Consider the following 22,072-nt stretch of genomic DNA (forward strand, 5'->3'; position numbering starts at 1 on the left):
AAATTCAATGAATCCCATATCCAAATATGAATCACAATATTTTCGTTTTTTACTTCCTTTGGTTACCTCTACACTAGGCATCGTAAACTCTGAAGCAGGATCATGTACAGCATATTCTGAACTCAATCCCAAATAATTCACACTATCTTCTTCGAAAGCAAGGTTACAGCTGATGTTACCCCCCTTTGACTGAGCACTGATTGATGGCTGATGACTCTAGCAAATCTATTATTCCTGCTTCTATCTAGCAAGAAGAAATCAAACTACTTTATGAGAAAGTACTATTCGCTTGATGGAAGTAGTTTACGTTTTTCGCACTAGCGACTAGAAAAAAAGCAGAAATTTTTGTCATTTTCATAACTGCCGCGGTCGGAGCCCCTGAGACTCACTTAAGGAGCCCCAAGGGCTCCGCGAAGCACACTTTGGGAACCGCTGGTCTAGATATTAATGTAATAACTATGTAATCAATAAATTGTATTCAATTAGAATTAGAGTCTGGCTGGGCGGAAGAGAAGGCTTACAGGCCTTAGCTCTGCCAAATTAAATAAATAAATTATAAAAATTATTAGCTATTATTATTAAATTATTATACAGTAGAACCCCGATTTTCCGTCACTCTATTAACCGATTGTTTTTCTCTTTCGCTTTTTGCTTTTCTGCAGAAAAAATACGAAGTACTATGCATTATATTAGTACAAGTTTTTTTCTACAGAGTGTTTTTTTTTTTTTACAGACAGAATATGATCTACTCTTCGAGTGGTCGTACTTTCTAACTTCTATGCAAAATATCTTCCACAGATATAAAAAGAAAACGTGTTATGCTACGAAAAAAAAGTACAAGTAGGCCTAATTGAATGGTTTTGGAAAAGAGAAACTGTGGTTCATCTCGCATCAGAATATGACATAGAATTATAACTGGTGGGATTTAATGAAAAACAAATATAAATTTTATACAGTATCGGTATATAAATCTACAACATGGGACTGTACTATTCCTATCTTTGCAGCCGTCATAAGGAGTTTCCTTGGCCATTAAAAACCTGTTGTTAAAAACCAGACTTCTGATTCACTATCTAGTGTATTAAAAAAAGATCACGGAGGAAATTACGAAACTGTATTATGCACTCAATTTATGAAAAACTTTTATGAAACGGATTATCCGATTTTCCGATTAACCGTTCACTCGACCCACTTCATTACCACGGATAATAGAGGTTCTACTGTACGAGCAAATGCTGGGTAACTTTCGGTGTTGGACCTCGGACTCACTTCACCGGCATTATCACCTTCATCTCATTCAGACGTTAAATAACCTAAGATGTTGATAAAGGATCGTAAATTAAGCTACTAAAAGAATAATAATAATAATAATAATAATAATAATAATAATAATAATAATAATAATAATAATAATGAGGTCCAACATCGAAAGTTACCAGCAATTCTGCTTCAATTGGTTGAGGGGAAGCCTCGGAAAAAATCTCAATCTGGTAGCTTGTTCCAACAAGGATTCTGAATTCGGACCTTCTCGTTTTACGGTCAGACATGATAACTATTACTCCACAGCGGTGGACATCACCATTCACTAGCACTACTACTGTTACTATACCTGGTAAGGTTTATCTTGTCTCAGTAGCAATGAAACCAAATCCCTTCAAATGAGGGTGGAGATTATAGGAGGGTTGTAAATTTTCAGGATGCCTTTCAAAACCTTGTTATTGTACGGGCTACCGGAACTCAGTTTCTTGAAAGACAAACTCAGTGACGGAACTACACAGTACGAAGAGAGATATTTTGTTATTTTATTTTGCGTTACAGAATGTATCAACTAGTCCCTTCCGCCACTGGATGGATGGAGGGCATCGCTCCACTTCCCCCAACGCCATAACAATACAGACGAAGTAAGACATATATCCTTTCTCTCTCTTTTCACAGTGAGACAAGATACATCACACAGCCTTTAACGCTGTGAATATTAATATTAATATCACTATTACTACTACTAACTATTATTATTCCCAATATTATACTGCTACTATTAGCACAATTCACTTTGCATCTAACAACCAAAATTCTATCACCACTATTTTTTTAGTTGATTATTTAACGACGCTGTATCAACTACTCGGTTATTTAACGTCTATGATATTGATATTGAGATGGTATTTGGCGAGATGAGGCCGAGTATTCGCCGTAGATTACCTGACATTCGCCTTACGTTTGGGGAAACCTCGGAAAAACTTAATCAAGTAATCGGCCCAAATGGGAATGGAACCCACGCCCAAGTTCAACTTCGGATCGGCAGGCAAGCGCCTCAACCGACTGAGCTATGCCGGTGACTTCATAACCATTATGACCGGAATTATATAAATAGTATGTATAGTTGAAGTATTTATAGGGGATAAGGGGATATTGTGACCACCCTCTACATCTCATCCGAGTTGAATTAGCTTCGAATCTTGCCGTCGACAGTTTCGCAGCAAAACAGTTGTATGTGAGTACAAACAAGAGGATGTTTATAAAATGACGTCTGAACATAACAGCAAGTGATAGAGTAGATCAAGGTATGGAAATGCAGTATAGGATCTTACCCTCTAACTTGCAATTTTATACCACTGGTAAAATGGGGGTACAGCATGTTTAAACAGCTTATTACATTATATATTAAAATACTGCATCCTATGATTCACCAAAAATAACTGCATTAAAAGTATTTACAGTGAATTCTGTGACGTAAATTTGAATAGGAGTACGTTAATTAACTTAAACATGCTGTGACTAAGAGACTATACCTACGACTGAAAGCATATGTTCCTATATTCAGTTTTCATAACTTGATGTTTTCTATCACGTTATGTTATTTTCAGACGATATTCTATAAACACCCTGTGTAAATGGTCTAATAACAATAATAATAATAATAATAATAATAATAATAATAATAATAATAATTCGTGGCGCTGCAGCCCGTGAAGGGCCTAGATCGACCAGCCGGCTGCTGGCCTCACGCCCACATGCCGAAGCAGAGGTGGACAATCATCCAACCAGAATGGAGGTATCGTGTGGTTAGCACGATGGTCACCCCAGCCGTTATAACTGGTATTCGCAACAGGATTTCGCTACCTATCGTAGCTCCCCAAGTGCATCACGATGCTGGGTGGGCACCGGTCCTATACACTGGCCGAAATTTCATGAGAAAATTTCTTCCCCCATGAGGACTCCAACCAGCGCGCATTCCGTAACGCGAGTCCCAGGCAGGATGCCTTAGACCGCGACGCCACGGCGCGGGACGTGTAAATAGTCTAACGTGCTTAAATAAGTAAATGCGAATGTATGTACCTATATTTATATTTTTACGAATATATTTGTGTGAAAGAGTTTTTATCAGAACGTTGGGATGTAGACTGTCGTTTTGTTTCAAAAGATTATGCGATATTGCTTACAAAATTTTTGCAAGAGTCGGGAATATTACTACTGTAAGTTATAAATTCTGAGTTGCAGCTTCGTCGTTTGTTTCTGCATTGCATGCTGGATCCTGATTCTCACAACTGTTTCCCCACACTGCATTTGAGTGATATCGATTTTGTCCAGCGTGGGAGCTCACAAATGCTTAACCAGACACCTCAAATTATTTATCGAACTACATCAGTAGCAATTATAGGGTTGTAGTTGCGTAAATACCAGACGAAGAACAGTCACGTCTAGATCCAGCTGATTCTAGCACGGCATGATAATATAGGCATAACTTGAAAAAAATTGTAGGCCTACGTTGTATTTTGTAATATTTCTTTAACATTTTGAATTGCAAAATTGTTATCTGTTAATTATTTTCCTGTTCTATTATCAAAGGCAATATTTCAATGAGTTTTGCTTTTGTCAATTAATTCAGAAGAAAGGAAAAGCTCGTGTTACATTAAAAAACTCTTAAAGACTGAAACTAACTATAACCACTGATATATCTACTTAATATACCGATGATTTGTGTTCCTTTGTGTTATGTATGTGTATCATTTAATTACACTCACTTTGAAACTTCTGATCATAATAGATTGTTCTGTCTCGTATCTAGACTGCATAACTGACTTTAGCATAATTTAATAGCAGATTTTTTTCCGATCTAATACTAAAATAACAAACTGACGGACTACCATGGTGTGAGGTCAACACGACTCTGACCCTCCAGATAACATAGTACACAACATCACATTGATAACTGACTAACATCCACGCCCTCGGCCGGGTTCGAACTAGAATCGTGCACAACCAGTTAAGGGAAATGGAAATTATATATTGCTACAGAACGCCTGGCGGTATAGACTGTATGCAAAGCTCTTCCGTCCCGCGGAGTGTGTCAGTGTTTGGTTTAACCCTAGATCATATATGTAACAGATATGTCGGGCTTATAGCCTTTGAGGTTAACAACTTTTGTCAGGTTTACTACGCTGCCATCTAGTTGTTACATAAGGAGTCACGTCATAATTCCCATTTGAATTGCATTAGCGACTGTACTGCCATCTCGTGTTCGTTTACGGCGGACGGGTGGCGATCCTGGCGGTTGTTCTCTTCAAAGTGCTGCCGATTTTAACGTAGCGAGGAGTTATCTGTTACATATATGATCTAGGGTTTAACGAATGTCCGAGTCTTTCTCGGGTGGACGGCTTTAGATCATGAAAGACAGAAGTTTCAGGGATCGTTTCAAGAACGCAATTATCATCGTGTACCTTTTAATTGATATGTCCTCCTCTCTTCTCAATTCGTTCGTTCGTTCGCTCACTACCTCATTCATTCATTCATTCATTCATTCATTCATTCATTCATTCATTCATTCATTCATTCATTCATTCATTCATTCATTCATTCATTCATTCATTCATTCATTCATTCATTCATTCATTCATTCAGGTACTGCAATTAGTTATCGTCATAAGCAACACATCAAGAAACTACAACCATTATAGCTTGAGAGTGTTTTCATTTTTGTTAATCGCATTTTACCTCCTTAAAAATGATTTATTAATGAAATAATAATACATCCACTTAGAGTAATTAAAACGCATTAGACTATATTAACAATTACTCATTTACAGATAACCTGTGCATTTTGAGTTTAAAGTATAAACTTTACAATAGTAAATGTGTACTTATTTGCTGTTCTATTTTGTAAGGAATTGTAATTTATTTTATTCTTGCACATGTTTACATGTCAGATTTTATCTATACATTACGCTTATTTCCTTTGTTTTTACCGGTGTCCATTTGTTGATTTATATATTAATAAAAAAGATGTACCAAAGTGTCCAATCAATTATAGGCCTATTTCAAGGTAACACTTTTCTTTTAATTAGAAAAAGTAAATTTCCTTCAATTATTACTCCATTTGTGTAGTCAGAAAATGTCATCAGAGTTCTGTATGGTGAAGTGCGCCTGGTGTTCTGTCTACCCTGCAAAACATTTGGTGCAACCGCTTGAAAATCGAATATTCGGTCGGATGTTCAACCTCGCCAGTTGTTCTCCGATCGGTCGAATATAAACCGGTTCTAAGCGCTGTTCTGCAGCACTTTAGTTCGAACCGACGACAGTGGTTTCTGTGCAGTATCAAGCATCAGCAACCACAGTTGGCTTAAATTTGATAGAATATGTGCATAAACGGCTCAGGTCATTAGGATTGGGAAAGGTCGATGGCGAACGGACTATGGTCAGCCATGTTTGTTTATAACTGCACGGTTACCTTGGTAGAATGGTACCAACATAAACATGGGGGTATAAACGTTCACTTTCAACATTCACAAAGTAAATGAAATAAGAATACGTGGAAGGTACGCCCACTTTGTGACCTCAATAGGGCACAATAAAAAGAGAGAGAATATGAGGAACAATGAAGAGAAGAAAAAAGAGGCAATTAAGAACGTGAAGAATAAAAGACGGAACGCACGAAGAATAATGAGAAGAAAGTGAACAAGTCGTGAAGGACAGTTCTATCCAATAGCCTATGTCATCGAGATTTTCTTCAGTTGGAGTGTGGCTTATGCGTCTTCTTTCTTATTTAAAAATGATCCGGTCTCTCTCTTTTATTTCACTAAGTTCTGGATTATTGAATCAGATGGTTTTTTGAACGCCAAGATATTTCCATATAAATATAACACAATACTTTTTGTACCATGTCTCATAATAGATGTATAGTAATGAATGTTCACTGTTGTAATATATGCAGCATTGCGGCAAACTAAACTGAACTGCACTGAATAAAAGTTAGCTATATAGGGCCTACCTACTACTGCTCTAAACTTGAAGTTCCTTCGGCCTGTGTTATCTGTCCATATTACGCAATACAAAATATTCCCACGCTCTATCCTGGGAAGTGTTCACACTATAGGTAAGTGTTCACTACATCGTATCGCACTCCTCGTACGAATCTCACGCAACGGATATTTTAAGTGCAGTGCGTTCACTGTAACGGCTCTACCTCATCGTCTCATCGGATTCTGTATCAGCTGTTTAAAACATATGACTTATGATATTGACATTGCTGAAAACAAAGGAGTTTTGAAGTTAGATCTATTATTCATGAGTGTTAACGAATAAGAATTTGTAATTGTTTCATGCTTATTAATTGAAGAGGAAGAAACGAAAGAGATATTGGTTATATAATATATATGTAAGAAACGACTTGATTACTGTAATGGGAATGCCTCAAATTATATAATTCTTCGCAGTTTTCTACACGCGAAGTAAGTTTTCCGTCTGCCATTTTAACGCGACACTGAACATGGCACAACATAATAGTAACAGTTGACCAATTAAAATTGATTTATTAAAGAAGGCCATGATCGCATGCATCGGAAAAGTTGCTCATCCGAGAAACGTGGACGGATTTGCCGAGTCGATGCGTGCGATACGATGTAGTGAACGCTTACCTTATTTCCTCGACAGTCGTATCCGATCTATAACAGTAAAGGCTGGTTCACAATACACCGGGAAAGAAAACGACAAAGAGAACGAGAACGAAAATATTGTTAAAATAAATGTATTTAAATGTGAGCATCCACAATTAACTATTGTGAATGCTAACATTTAAATATATTTATTTCCATTCTCGTTCTCGTTGACGTTTTCGTTTCCGGTTTATTGTGAACCAGCCTTAAATGGACTACCGTATTTAGGCCTACCTGATCTAAGCCTGTTTCCTGTCGAGCTCTCTATATAATCCGAAAAAAAAAAGAAGTAAAAGAAGACAGCATAAATGTTTGAGTGATCAGTTTCAACATGGTAGAGAATTTAACTATAAAGGCTGGTTCACAATAAACCGAGAACTGAAACGACAACGAGAACGAGAACGGAAATAATGTTAAAATAAATGTATTTAAATGTGAGAATTCATAATAATTAACTGTGAATGCTCATATTTAAATACATTTATTTTAACAATATTTCCGTTCTCGTTTTTGTTGTCGTTTCCGTTCCCGGTTTATTGTGGATTAGCCTTAATAGGTAGCTTAACTCCTTGGAGGCTGAACAGTCTGCATGAGGAAAAAGAGAAGATAATAAAATAATTTCCCTGTAAATCATAAAACGGCAATGCTGTCATACAGGAATTAATTTGTGGTATAGAGCATAGAAACTTACCACATTGATGAGCTGAACGAAGGCAAGACCGAATCGAACATCCACTTTCTGTGTCATGTTTTGCACGGGGCGGATGAGCTTGTTGTAGCCTCGGAACAGGTCTCTCACAAGTCGCTCTTCATCCTCCGAGCACCAACCTGTAACAAAGATTGTTTCATGTTAGATGTAAATGAAGAAAGAATTATGCTTATGAATTCCTCAGCCTCATAATATTTTTATGCTTGACCATGCCGAAATGTAGTAATTATACACCTGGTAGCAGACCTTTAATGCATGTCATTAAAGTACACCTACTCATTAAAGGTCAGGTCTTTCAGCCAATGACGACTCAGGTTACAACTGTTCAGCCAATGACAGGTCAGCTTTCTACCGTTATAAAACCGCAAGTATCGATTATTCTCGGATATGCAATCGAAAGAGAATTAGCGAAAAGTCACGGAGGCTGGAAATCCAATACTGTCGCAGAAGGTTATGTTCTGTTACTATAATAATTAGCGTTAATTGTAAATAATATTCAAATAAATTCAATTTGTCATCTCGTTTTTCAGTGTCTAATTCAATAATCAAGGTTATAATATTATAATATTATCAAGTTTAACTGTCCACACCTGTGGAGTAACGGTCAGCGCGTCTGGCCGCGAAACCAGGTGGCCCGGGTTCGAATCCCGGTCGGGGCAAGTTACCTGATTGAGGTTTTTTCCGGGGTTTTCCCTCAACCCAATACGAGCAAATGTTGAGTAACTTTGGGTGCTGGACCCCGGACTCATTTCACCGGCATTATCACTTTCATTTCATTCAGACGCTAAATAACCTAGATGTTGTTACAGCGTCGTAAAATAACCCAATTAAATAAAAATCAAGTTTAACGAGACTACGTCAAGGTCAATGACATTATTGTTCCTCGGAAAAAATCAATACTTTCGCGTCTGCGCACATCTCACAATTCACGACCTAGAACAAGGTCACTTCCGATCTTGTCAGTTACAAATAAAATGAATATATCTGAATACCGGTAATTTCAAGTTAGAAATATGGTCGAGCATAAAAAGTCGTATGAAACTCGCCTATAATGGAAATTAAGAAGCTCGTATGAAAATTATGAAACTCGCTTGCGCTCGTTTCATAAATATCCATACTCAGTTCTTAATTACTATCATTATAGGCTCGTTACATAATGTACTATTTTAGTATCGTTCACTGAAGATTTAATGAGATGTCGAACACCGGTCCCAAGATGTGAAATTGAAAGTATTGCTCACCTCCATTATTACATCCTTCTCAAGCAGCTACCTCTGACTGAGGTTCTGGCTGATATATAGATCTATTATCAGGCAGTGTATCTCACTTGACGATATGTGTCAGAGGAAGAACAATTGTTTGTATACAACTTAAGTCTGACTAGTGGAATATGTAGCTAATCGGCGATGTATCTATCTCCTGACCTAGTTGCCTCATGAGTGATGCCTTATTGGTGTTAGTTAAGAGGTTCAAACCTGTCTTCGGACAGTTGACTAAACAACAACAGTAAAGATTACGAAATAAATTAGTTTTTAAAATGGTGATAAGGAGACGAGATTCTTGATAATGACGGTAGTTCCTATGGCGCAAACTTCTGACTGAAACGAGCGGGCTCGAGTTCAAATTCTTTTCCGAATAAGTCACCTTGTTGATTTTTTCCCTCGAGATTTCCCCTCAATCAATTGAAGCAGAACTGCTGGGAAACTTTCGGCATTGGACCTCGGACTCACTTCGGCATCATTTTTTCACATGTCATTGTTATCATGTAAATCAGCGGTCATCAGCACAGTGCACCCTCGGGCTAGCGTCTCTTACTCACGGATAAGACATTGCACTAGCGTGCATCCGTGGCTGCTGGCGAGTATGCTTCCTCCCTCTCACTTCTGCACGACCTGCATATTCAGATACACTTCATACCCGTTACCCATTTTAGCGAGTGCTGACGACCACAAGACAGTGACATTTTATGGAAAATGCTCGGTCAGAATCAACATTGAAGTAGACGACTATATATTGGAACAAGCTCAGCATTTTAATTATCTCGGGAGCTATTACTTTAAACAGCGCTGACTGTGTGGTAGTCTAAAATTAAGTTGTAGGAGTGTCTGACAATGTGTGAAGCCTAAAATTATAGATCTTAAGTTACAAAAGTATCTGACAATGTGTGATAGCCTAAAATTATAGACCTTAAGTTACAAAAGTATCTGACAATGTGTGATAGCCTAAAATTATAGACCTTAAGTTACAAAAGTATCTGACAATATGTGATGGCCTAAAATTATAGATCTTAAGTTACAAAAGTATCTGCCAGTGTGTGGTAGTCTAAAATTATAGTCCTTGAGTTGTAGAAGTACAGATGCCTCAAACTAGCAAGCTGTCTCGTTCGCGCAGGCGCATAGAGCACTTCTCCCCTACCACTGTCCGCCTACTACTGTGCACTGTGGACTAGAACGGTACAGCTCAGTTCTAATAACAGTTGAGAAGGCTGCATATGGAGGGTACATCTTGAATACATTGTCAAGAGGTCAACTTTTCAGATAATATGAGCCTAGATGGGGCCCCTCCTTTAGCTCTACTACTTCCCCTCTCCAGGCAGCTTCCTAGTTTGAGGCATCTGTATCTGACAATGTGTGGTAGCCTAAAATTATAGACCTTAAGTTACAAAAGTATCTGACAATGTGTGATAGCCTAAAATTATAGATCTTAAGTTACAAAAGTATCTGACAATGTATGATAGCCTAAAATTATAGACCTTAAATTACAAAAGTATCTGACAATATGTGATAGCCTAAAATTATAGATTTTAAGTTACAAAAGTATCTGACAATGTGTGGTAGTCTAAAATTATAGTCCTTGAGTTGTAGAAGTATCTGACAATGTGTGGTAGCCTAAAAATATAGATCTTAAGTTGCAGAAGTATCTGACAATGTGTGGTAACCTAAAATTATAGACCTTAAGTTACAAAAGTATCCGACAATGTGTGGCAGTCTAAAATTATAGTCCTTGAGTTGTAGGAGTATCTGACAATGTGTGGTAGCCTAAAAATACAGATCTTAAGTTGCAGAAGTATCTGACAATGTGTGGTAGCCTAAAAATACAGATCTTAAGTTGCAGAAGTATCTGACAATGTGTGGTAGCCTAAAATTATAGACCTTAAGTCACAGAAGTATCTGACAATGTGTGGTAGCCTAAAAATATAGATCTTAAGTTACAGAAGTATCTGACAATGTGTGGTAGCCTAAAATTATAGATCATAAATTACAAAGGTATTTGACAATGTGTGATAGCCTAAAATTATAGATCTTAAGTTGCAAAAGTATCTGACAATGTGTGATAGCCTAAAATTATAGACCTCAAGTTGCAGAAGTATCTGACAATGTGTGATAGCCTAAAATTATAGACCTTAAGTTGCAGAAGTATCTGAAAATGTGTGATAGCCTAAAATTATAGACCTTAAGTTACAAAAGTATCTGACCTTAAGTTACAAAAGTATCTGACAATGTGTGATAGCCTAAAATTATAGATCTTAAGTTGCAGAAGTATCTGACAATGTGTTGTAGCTTAAAATTAAAAGAGCACACACGCAAATATACAATGATACAATTTTACAAAATTATGGCATATTAGCCTATTGTAATGAAGAAAAATGTTAGACACATTAAGATCGTAGAAATGAAAATTTTTGAAATCATTTAAAGGCTGTACCAAATCTGCAGAATTCTTTAAATTAGAAATGATTTAAAATATTCTCAGTATAATAAATACAAAAGAAATTGGAAGTAACATCTCGGCAGAATGTAAGAAACAAGAATTCCGAAAATAGCATTAGAATAGAAACCAAAAGGGAATAGAGACTTGGGTAGACCATTAAAAAGATGGAATTGAGACTGAACATGTCGAAGGGCCAAATTCTTCAAAAGCGAATTGTGATAAAGATTGTCATCATTTCCTTATTCCGAATTAAGTTCACTATGCAGCATGCTTTATTCGTACAAGAGCGCGATCGTTCGGCGAAAAATATCATTCACAAGCATTTTCTCAACGTCGGCTGTCGACGCACGGAGGGGGCTGGCCTAGGGACGAATGGGGTTGTCTGTTAGAAACCAGGGTACGCAGAGAACCTTGGTGTAGTCAGCCGGTTTGGGTTGGGAATGCACCCAGTTGAAGGGTTAGCGCAATAGATTTTCTAGGTCGCAGTGCTGGGTTATAGTGCTCCGTCCTGAAATTCAATTCAATGAAGATGCTATAATTTGACGACGACGATGTTAGTATAATATCGACAACTACAACGGATGATGAAGATGGTGACGATGATGATGGTTGTGATGGTGAATAAGTAGAGTAACTCTTTCGGTGATAGTTGTGATGTCAGTAGGAAAAGAACAACTTGCATCATGAAGGTTGGAAGATTCTGATTCTCTTCGCATTTGATCCTACCCCCGCTCTGCTGCATGTTTATAAAACAGAAGACAGTGCCATGGCATAAAATACTGGCGTTGCTCTTGGAATCCAATTTGATCTAAAGCTCGCTATGTTTTAGACTTCTTTTCTCTACACAATTGTACAAAACAGGAGACCCCCATAGAGATTTACATAACATTTCCATTGTGTTTTCAACCATCGAGTGAAGGAGAGAAACGTGACTGCTTTCCTACGTCCAATACCACATAGTATGGTATAGTAGTTACTCTTTCTCTCTGTCGCTTTCTCCATATTGGTGTGGTTCCGAATTTGGTCTAGGAGCTTTCCTTCAATTTATTCATCCGAAACCCCTCGGTATCATAACGCAATCCGATATATAGCACCCGTCTTCTGCTTCATTTTTCTTCTTCCTTCACCGTGAGTCATACTCAAGCATAAAATGATGAGATGAATTTCACTTAGATTTCCGAACTCTGTCAAACCTGCAGAATGAAAATGAATTTAATTAAAATGTATTTTGTCCACGTCTTCTAGATGCATATTTAATGATAAGGATATAATAGTTTGTCGTATAATTGAAACGAAGTTCTGCTAACTGACGCGTAGTAGCGTATTGATTTCGTATTTGCGAATTGCATTCTCCGATACCAGACGTGCATGTCCGTTGTCTTTTACTTTAACGTACTGTATGTTGCGCTGTAATAGCTGACGTGACGAATATTAACCTGTAATTAAATTATTGCTGCTTTAAAACTTGTTAAAATATACGTGTACAAGAAAGAAAAATGATTGTCCACTTCTGCACAAACGTTAGGCCATACAGGACGGATGAAAAGTGTGGAACCACTTTATTATACTCCTTGGGCACATAGGATTTTCTTCAATTACTACAAATGTTTTATTTTACTCAGCTCATGGAACCTTTACAAGAAAGAGACAAATCTCTCAAACTTTTAAAGATGCTCAGTATGATTGCCACGTATGACACGGCACCGGTCGATGCGGTAATGAAGCTGTTCTCGTACTCTTCGTAGCACCGCCAATGTTGTCAACAGCCCTGGTAATCCGCAGCCTAAACTCAGCTTCTTTTATGTAGTACAACAGGACGTTAGATCTGAAGAATGGAGAGGCCCCTTAAAAGATTCAAACCGTTCTCTCCTGCACGTCCTAACCAAAGCCATGGTACTGGGTGAACAATCCTCCGCACGCCCGCTTCCATTGCTTGCGGGTCTTGGACGAGTCAAGCCGATATCCGCGGTGAACGGGTGTCAGGAAGTCCGCAGTTACCTATAGTTTGTAGCGTAAGTTATTACTAATAAACACTTTAAAATGAACATTAATAAACACTTAAAAATCTACATACACTTTGTCACTTAAGTTATTGAAAATTAACACTTAAAAAATAAACACTATTACACTTTGAATCGAGCTGCGATTTGAAACTTGGACACCAGGGAATCTCTTTTGAATCTCCTTACAGCATGAGCCGATTCTGTAGGGCTTGTGATAATGTCAGTCCTGAAATGATTCGGCGTGTTATGAATGGGGAAAACGTTGCATTGCCGACCATAAAAAGCATATCGTCGTTGATTTGATGAAACTTCGTATGTGACTTCACAGAAAATAATTTTTCAGGAGAAATAAAAATTAATTATAAATCAATGGGTCTACATAAGAATATGAAATAATTCAGTAGGAAATGTTGGTGAATATGATGAACATAATTAATGACATCATCGAGGATCAGTGCAGGCCTATTGATTTTTAATGAATTTTTTCTTCTTCCTGAAATAGTTACTTATGAGACAAGTTCGTAAAGATTCTCTTTTTGGCACGAGTGTGTGTCATATAATGTTTTTCTACGATAGCACAAATTTACATTAAATAAATGTTTCAAGTTGGAGAGGTTATAAGTTCACAATGTCATGGCCATCTAAACTCACAACCATTAAAAAGTAAGTATCCATGGAATGGCAGCCTGTTTTATTCATGTTCACGATTTCATGGCCGTCTAATCAACAAAGCGGCTAGAAACAGTTACAGTGAGTACTGCATGTAACTTCAGAATAATAAGGGTTGAAATGTACATATGAATGTTAAATTTGTTACTTATTTCTGTTACGTGTAATATTTAAGTAATGAAAGATCGAGGTAATGCATTAATTTCTTACTGAGTGAAGTTTGTACATTTAATATTAAATTTTCTTTTGCCGTGCGTAAAATGAATAGCAGTGCTAAAGTGATTACTTACTTTTTCAGGCACCAGTGGTTTAAAGACTCACTTTAGGCACTCATAACAGTGGGTAAAATGCAACTTTACGCACTATTGTAGAAAAAATTAGTTTCTCTAAAGTCACATACGAGGTTTCATAAAATGAACGACGATATTGAGCATATGATGTAGAAACTGTTTGTTTTATTTCATACATTAACATTTCATATAATTTCTTTTCCATTTGGAATTTCATAGCTGTATCCACGTTTACACAATCTAAAGTGAACACGCGAAATTTCTAAAGTAGTATCCAATATGTCGGCTTTCAAAATGACACTGTTACAAAAATGTGTATAATCGATTGATTCATTGGTGTTATAATGAAAGGGAGCATCTGTATTCAATACAGTATTAGACGTTTGTTTTATTTATTGTATTTAACGTCGTGAGCATCGAGAGTGATGCTATACAGAGTTATGAACTATAAGAACAAAGATAAATACAAAACAAAAATAGAACAAATACATTTAAAATGAAAGTGAAACCAAAATAACATTAACAGTGTACACTACTGAAAAATACTTAGATCTACAGAAGAGTCGAAAATAAAAAGATGGGTTTTCGATTAGCCATCTTTGCAAGATGGCTTTAAATATGTTAAAATATATAACATGTGCCTTTTGTGGCAATTCATTCAACATGACAACTTCAATCGGGCTAAAATTTAATAAGGTGGTTCCAGAGTTTTGATTTCACCCTGTAAATTTTATCATCATAAACGCTATTTAAAATGCCATGCTGTTCAAAACAGTGACATTATAATATTTCTATACATTTAAAAAGTACAGAGTGACTTATAATTAGTTACAAAATGGGAACCATAACACGGATTTGTTTGCCAATTGAAGAAGTGCATATTTCAAAGTGTCCTAAGTCCAAATGATAAGATATAAGCCAAATGACAAAAACGGATAAAATAAACGACCTTAGATCCATCTGAAAAAAAAAAAAACATATGCAGGCACTAAGTCAACACTTAGAGGAGTCAGTTAAATAAGCTTACACAGTTATATTATATAGGCTTGAAAAGGGTAAATTAAAACGTGAATAAAGTAAGATGGAATCTTAAAAGAAGGACTTAATACACTTAGGAATCCACATCTTCAGTTCTTTTAAAATCAAGCACAACTAAAGTCACTATACATGTATTATTAACAAATGACAACAGCAATCTTCCAACAATTGGAAAACCAAAAACAGTATCTTCGAGAGTTCGCTGAGAAAGTAGTATTTTAACTTAGGTTGCAGAGAGCACTGTAGTACACATTAAATTAAATAAGAAATGAAATTAAAGACAATGAATTTAAGTAGTCTAGTGGTCAGAGCTTCTGGCTATAGTTCTTCATGAGGTCCTGGGTTCGATTCCCGGTTAAAGCACAGGAATTTTTCCTTAAAGGGGATTATTCCTGTGTTCGTCCATGGTCTGGAATTTAGGTTAAGTTTAGATTTAAGACCTCTCCTGGCACCACATTATCATAATCTTCCTATCACATCATCGGGGTAATGTAGTGCTGCTCATCGAAGTGACTACTACCGCGAAGGAATCGGAGATTACGAATAAAGCTCTCCACCGGTGATCTCCGGTACTACCGTAGATTGAACAGGGGACATACGGAGGGATGCGGTGGTTCGGAGCGAAGCGACAGTTAGCTCAAGGACGACTGGCGCGTACGGACTGACGGTAGTTGTGAGTGGAATAAAATGATACCAAATCGGATATCCGTCGCATGGAAATTCTTTAATTTAGTTGAATGTAATAATAAAGTCGCACGCTGTAAACTTTATGGCGAATTTACTCTAAGGGTGGTGGAACTTCGAATTTGTTAGACCACAATCGCTAACTTGATGACAGCGCCCACAAAAACAATTACGAAGACATTTGATACGATTTATTTTTAAATAGTTTTAGTGCTTTTGTTCCCAAAGGCCCACAGTATAGGGAAAAGTCTTGAAATTTCTCTAAAACGTAACTTTCGAGGCAATAAAAAACATATGAAATATTTAAAAGACGACTTGATTTATATTTTGTTGTTTAGACAACTTGAGTTATACAGGGACATCATTTTATTTTTACTTAAATTTTTATTGTACCTGAGTTTTTTTAATGTACTTCACTCCCACCCCCTCTACTAATATAACTTACTTCCAACCGTTCTCCACGCAGAACCAAGCATATACAGTCAAAGTCGTCTTACGGTCATAGTAAACACGAACAGTACTGAGTTAGTGAGTATAGTACGTTCCAGAAATATGTTCGCGTTTTCCAGTGACGAAAGAGCTTTCAATATTGAATCATATTTTCACACAGGTTCTGTCCGTTTGCCTACGTCGCATCACGATTTCCTCCACCCGCTTCTGCTCGCCCCTCTGTGAAAAGCAGTAGCTGGGCTGTCTTAACTCTTTTTTGAAAAGATTAATTTCTGTTAGGAATTATACGTCTTTGTAATATTATACAACTGTTTAATTAAAATAACTTAAATAAAAGCGCCTCGTTAATTAACTGTCACGTGATTTCCTTCCTTTCTATGACCCTGCGACAAACCACTTGGACGGACAGTAGATAACTTTTTATTTTAGTACCGTAGGTTATTTTACGACGCTTTATCAACAGGTTAGGTTATTTAGCGTCTAAATGAGATGAAGGTGATAATGCCGGTGAAATGAGTCCGGGATCCAACACCGAAAGTTACCCAGCATTTGCTCATATTGGGTTGAGGGAAAACCCCGGAAAAACCTCAATCAGGTAACTTGCCCCTACCGGGAATCGAACCGGGCCACCTGGTTTCGCGACCAGACGCGCTAACCTTTACTCCACAGGTGTGGACGACAGTAGATAGCATGATTGAGTAATTTTATCTTTTCGGATCGGGCAGAAGTGAGGATTGAATTTACAGTACGTAAGGTACTCTTTTATAGAGTAGGTACAGAATTATTTCAACGCGAGTTACTAGTACGAATGATGAAACTGGTAATTAGAATTAAGTACAATAGTCTATAGTGCGATAATATGCAAAAAAAAAAAAAAAAAAACTGAAGCCTGTATCGAAATAAACGGCCACCATTTTCAAAATTGTGTTTAAATACCCATATTATGATTATTTTTCAATTTAACTTCATTCTCTATATTGTATGCTAATGTGCTGTAGACAGTATAATATACACTGCATAATGAATACGTCCGAATGGGTAGCTCAGTTCGTGAGTAAAAACAGTTATTGTTGATGCAGTACTGTATTTTGATTAAAGAAAAACCTAATGAAAATTATCAAACTCAAAGTTGCGATATTTCCTACTTTACGTAAATGTATGAACTACTTTCCTTCCCTCCTATACCTAGTCAGGTGATTTGTTTGTATTTTACGCCAGTAGTCTATCATCGAACTCCAGTCGTGGAAGGGGGTAGCAAACGGTGTTCTCAACCGTTAATCCAAAGGTATAGCCAGGTTAATATTAGAAATATTAGTAAAAATAAAATGATGTCCCTGTATTTTACTGTTAGGGTTAAAATATTGAGTTTCTGAATGAAGTTAAAGAAACATGCGGTAATAATATAATTACAATTATCCTTAAGTTGATATCCGCTTACATTTTTGTTACAGAGAAAGAGTGGCGAGTTTTAGAAGAGGTAGTTCAAATACTGACACCCTTTAACACAATAATCACAATCCTGTCCGTTGAAGAATCTGAATAAAGTATGTTGAACAGTAAACTTTAACCAATTGATATCCCACATTTCTTTTGCTCCATTCTGAAGCTCCCTTAATATATTTTACGTTAAACTAAACCGATTAGAATAATAACTGACAAACACTGTTTGCGATTAAACGAGAGTTTCTAGTATAACTACAGTATAAATGTTTACATTAGGTACTGAAAAGCTTTACTTCTGCATTAGTTTTGCAGTTAGATTGAATGTTATTAATTTGATCAATGACGTAAAACTAATACGCCTTTCCACATATATTATGAATTTCAAAACTAGAAAAAAATCTGTCAGCTAACGTAGCACTTCAAGCAAAACAAAAAAAGAGCCGAAGAAAGAGAGAGAGACATAAACATAAAAGAGAGAATAAAGAACAACAAATTGGAACTTATTTTAAAAGATATGCGGACGTCAGCGGACTCGAATCACTACCTGATCCGATTAAAGGAATGCTCAGCGGAAAGCGTATGTCTGCGCCACAGCACATATACAACCTGCGCGGCATCAATCGGAGGTAATCCGGAGGTCTCCGACTGAAAGCGCGCAAACAACCGCTCCGGAGAAAATCTAATCATAAGCAGCACTAGGGTAATGTAACTCCGCCTTCCAGGCGCCCCAACCTCAGAAGTGGGTTACAACTAAGTCACGGCCAGGAGAGAAGACCAGAAATGTCGAAAAGACAACCTGGTGGCATTGGATAAAAAAAAATTATGTAATAATAATGATAATAATAATAATAATAATAATAATAATAGTGATAATGAAAATGAAAAAGAAAATGACGATGGCTTTCAAACTTTGTTATATTTTAACGACGCTGTATCAACTACTAGGTTATTTTGCGTCGTTGGAATTTGTAATGGCGAGATGAGACCGAGGATTCGCCATAGATTACCTGACATTCGCTGTAGGAGTAGGGAGAGCAGAGAGCACAGTAGTACACATTAAATTAAATAAGAAACGAAAGTAAAGACAATGAATTTAAGTAGTACGCAGTAATAATAATAATAATAATAATAATAATAATAATAATAATAATAATAGTGATAATGAAAATGACGATGGCTTTCAAACTTCGTTATATTTTAACGACGCTGTATCAACAACTAGGTTATTTAGCGTCGATAGAATAGGTGATGGCGAGATGAGGCCGAGGATTCGCCATAGATTACCTGACATTCGCTTTAGGATTAGGGAAAATCTCTGAAAAACCCAATCAGGTAATCAGCCCAAGCGGGAATCAAACGAACGCCCGAGCGCAACTCCGAATCAGCAGGCAGACGTGCTACCGCCCGAGCTACGTTGGTGGTTATGACGATGATATAATAATAATAATAATAATAATAATAATAATAATAATAATAATAATAATAAATTTAATATCTGTGACAAATTAATTTTAGTCTTCTCATATTTTATGCATTTCAAGGATAGTCTATTAAGTGATTATATTTTACAACTCTTCGTACTATAAGTTATGTATATGTATATATATATCTGTGCGTGTGCGTGTGCGTGTGCGTGTGCGTGCGCGTGCGCGTGCGCGTGTGTGTGTGATTTCATAATTTGATGGATATGGAAATATTTAGTTTGAAAGACGAGTTCAGAGTTTCATCTTATTGAATTATCTAACCTTCTCTCTTGGCACTACATTTTTCTTCAGTTTCAAATATTCACTTTAACTCTTTGCTTTCAATGGAACTGTTGCCGGAGAAAAAAAAAAGAAAGAAAGATTGCAACGCACGGAAAGGGGGAAAGAAGTGAAGAAGAGAATTTAGCTCAAGTAACTTATTGTTTACCATTGGTATGCAAGAGGGACTATAAATTATTCATCCTATTACCCAAATATCTCGCCTCCCCTTGCGACAAATGATAGACATCCGTCTCCAAGCGCCACCCCCAACCCCCACCCCCACCTCATGCACAGGGCTTATGTAGAGACACGGTCCCATTTCTCAGTGTCACTATCTAAGAAGTAAAACTGATGGCTGAGGAATGTGCAGTAGCTCACGCTGTCCGAACGCTTCTTTCAATTGTCAGAAACAAGTGCACGGTCTAGCTGAAGCTGAGCGAAATAAACTAGCAAATCCCTGATATTTTGCAGGCATGAATTACATGCTCTGTATAAAAATATAAATAAATTCAAGCAAAGTTATAAATCAAGACCACAGTAGAAATAACATCAACAATATTACACATATTTGTATATTAGATAAACCAATATCGAACACAAGATACGTGTTAGGCCTATATTACACTATCGCATTTCTGTGTCACAGAAGTTTGATAAAATATATATGATAATAGTACATTATGCAACGAGCCTATAATGATAGTAATTAAGACGCAAATATGGATATTTATGAAACGAGCGCAAGCGAGTTTCATAATATTCATACAAGCGTCTTAATAACCATTATAGGCAAGTTTCATACGACTTTTTATGCTCGACCATATTTCTAACTTGAAATTATTCAGATGTATACATTTTATTTGTATCTGACAAGATCGGAAGTGACCATGTTCTAGGTCGTGAATTGTGAGACGTGCGCAGACGCGAAAGTATTGATTTTTTCCGAGGAACAATAATGTCATTGACCTTGATGTAATCCCGTTAAACTTGATATAACCTTGATTATTGAATTCGACATTTAAAAACGAGATGACAAATTGAATTTATTTGAATATTATTTACAATTAATGCTAATTATTATAGTAACAGAACATAACCTTCTGCGACAGTATTGGATTTCCAGCCTCCGTGACTTTTCGCTAATTCTCTTCCGATTGCATATCCGAGAATAATCGATACTTGCGGTTTTATAACGGTACAAAGCTGACTTGACATTGGCTGAACACCTGTAAGCTGAGTTGTCATTGGCTGAACACCTGTACTTTAATGAGTAGGTGTACTTTAATGACATGCATTAAAGGACTGCTACCAGGTGTATAATTACTACATTTCGGCATGGTCGAGCATAAAATCTTTTACAGTGTAATATATAATCTTTGATCACATGTAGCTGTGGCATAGTTCTGTGATAAAAGTTATAGTCATCATCATACCTTTGATAAAATCTGTGACTGAGAAGAAAGAAAATGGCGGACATTAAGTACACATGGTCTGTGAAGACCACAAAATTTTTAATATTAGATTATGAGACACATGAAATGTTTCACCATCCATTATTAAATACTTAGTATACTGTATTTAGGATTTCACATCTTCACACTGAAGTTCTCTCAGTAGAGTTTGATGGATTTCTTTTGTATCTGTTCTCCCTACCCCAATCTCTAACCTAAATCGTCGACTTGAAGTGTAAACCTGATAACTAACAAAAAGCAAATTTTACAGGGGAAACAAAAAACTGAATATAAATTAACTGTAACTTCACCACCTTTGGATATAATCCTAAAATTTCAGAGTTAATTTATACTCAGGTTTTTGTTTCCCCTGTGAAATTTCCTTTTTTTGTTAGCAGATTTACAGTCTAAGCCAATGAAATACGTTTTTTCTTTGATTTCTTCTTTAGTAGGCCTAGTAATGTAATAACCTTCACTGCATTTAGAGTTGTAACAGGCATAGAACTGTTGTGAATCCATTATTAGAACTTTGATGAAAGATATGATAAAATCTTTGACATAGTGTAATATACTCAAAATTCTACATTTGATCATATTTATTTGATCAAAAATTTTATCATATTCTGTGACACAGAGATTTGATAGTGTAATATAGGCCTTAAGGAGAGAGGATACTGAACTTTGACTAAAGCTCACATTACAAAAATGTTGTTCGCTTAAAGTAATCTTTTGACTGTAGAGAATATTTTACAAATAAAATTTAAGCCCTAACTCAACGCTATGACATTTAATGACGCCATTTTTAAACTGTGTTAGCCTGGTATTTAAAAGGCTACGCCCACTTCATTTTCCAATTACATTTGTTTTAAATTTACCGCAATCACAATCTGTTTTTGGTTGTTTATTTTATATATCTTCATTCTTCAATAGTGTGGCAGCCCTATCTC

General features: G+C 36.5%; 1 protein-coding gene across 1 annotated transcript in view; it reads right to left on the reverse strand.

Annotated features, from left to right (window-relative positions):
* The window catches only part of nAChRbeta1 (nicotinic acetylcholine receptor beta1), a 584,647-nt gene that overhangs the window by 311,690 nt on the left and 250,885 nt on the right, over window positions 1-22,072 (reverse strand). The window contains exon 2 of the mRNA XM_069816523.1: window positions 7,624-7,760. Within this exon, the coding sequence (XP_069672624.1) occupies window positions 7,624-7,760 (137 nt within the window). The remainder of the gene's footprint in view (window positions 1-7,623; window positions 7,761-22,072) is intronic.

The sequence above is a fragment of the Periplaneta americana genome, chromosome 17 (genome assembly GCF_040183065.1).
Source record: "Periplaneta americana isolate PAMFEO1 chromosome 17, P.americana_PAMFEO1_priV1, whole genome shotgun sequence".
NCBI classification, from domain to species: domain Eukaryota; kingdom Metazoa; phylum Arthropoda; class Insecta; order Blattodea; family Blattidae; genus Periplaneta; species Periplaneta americana.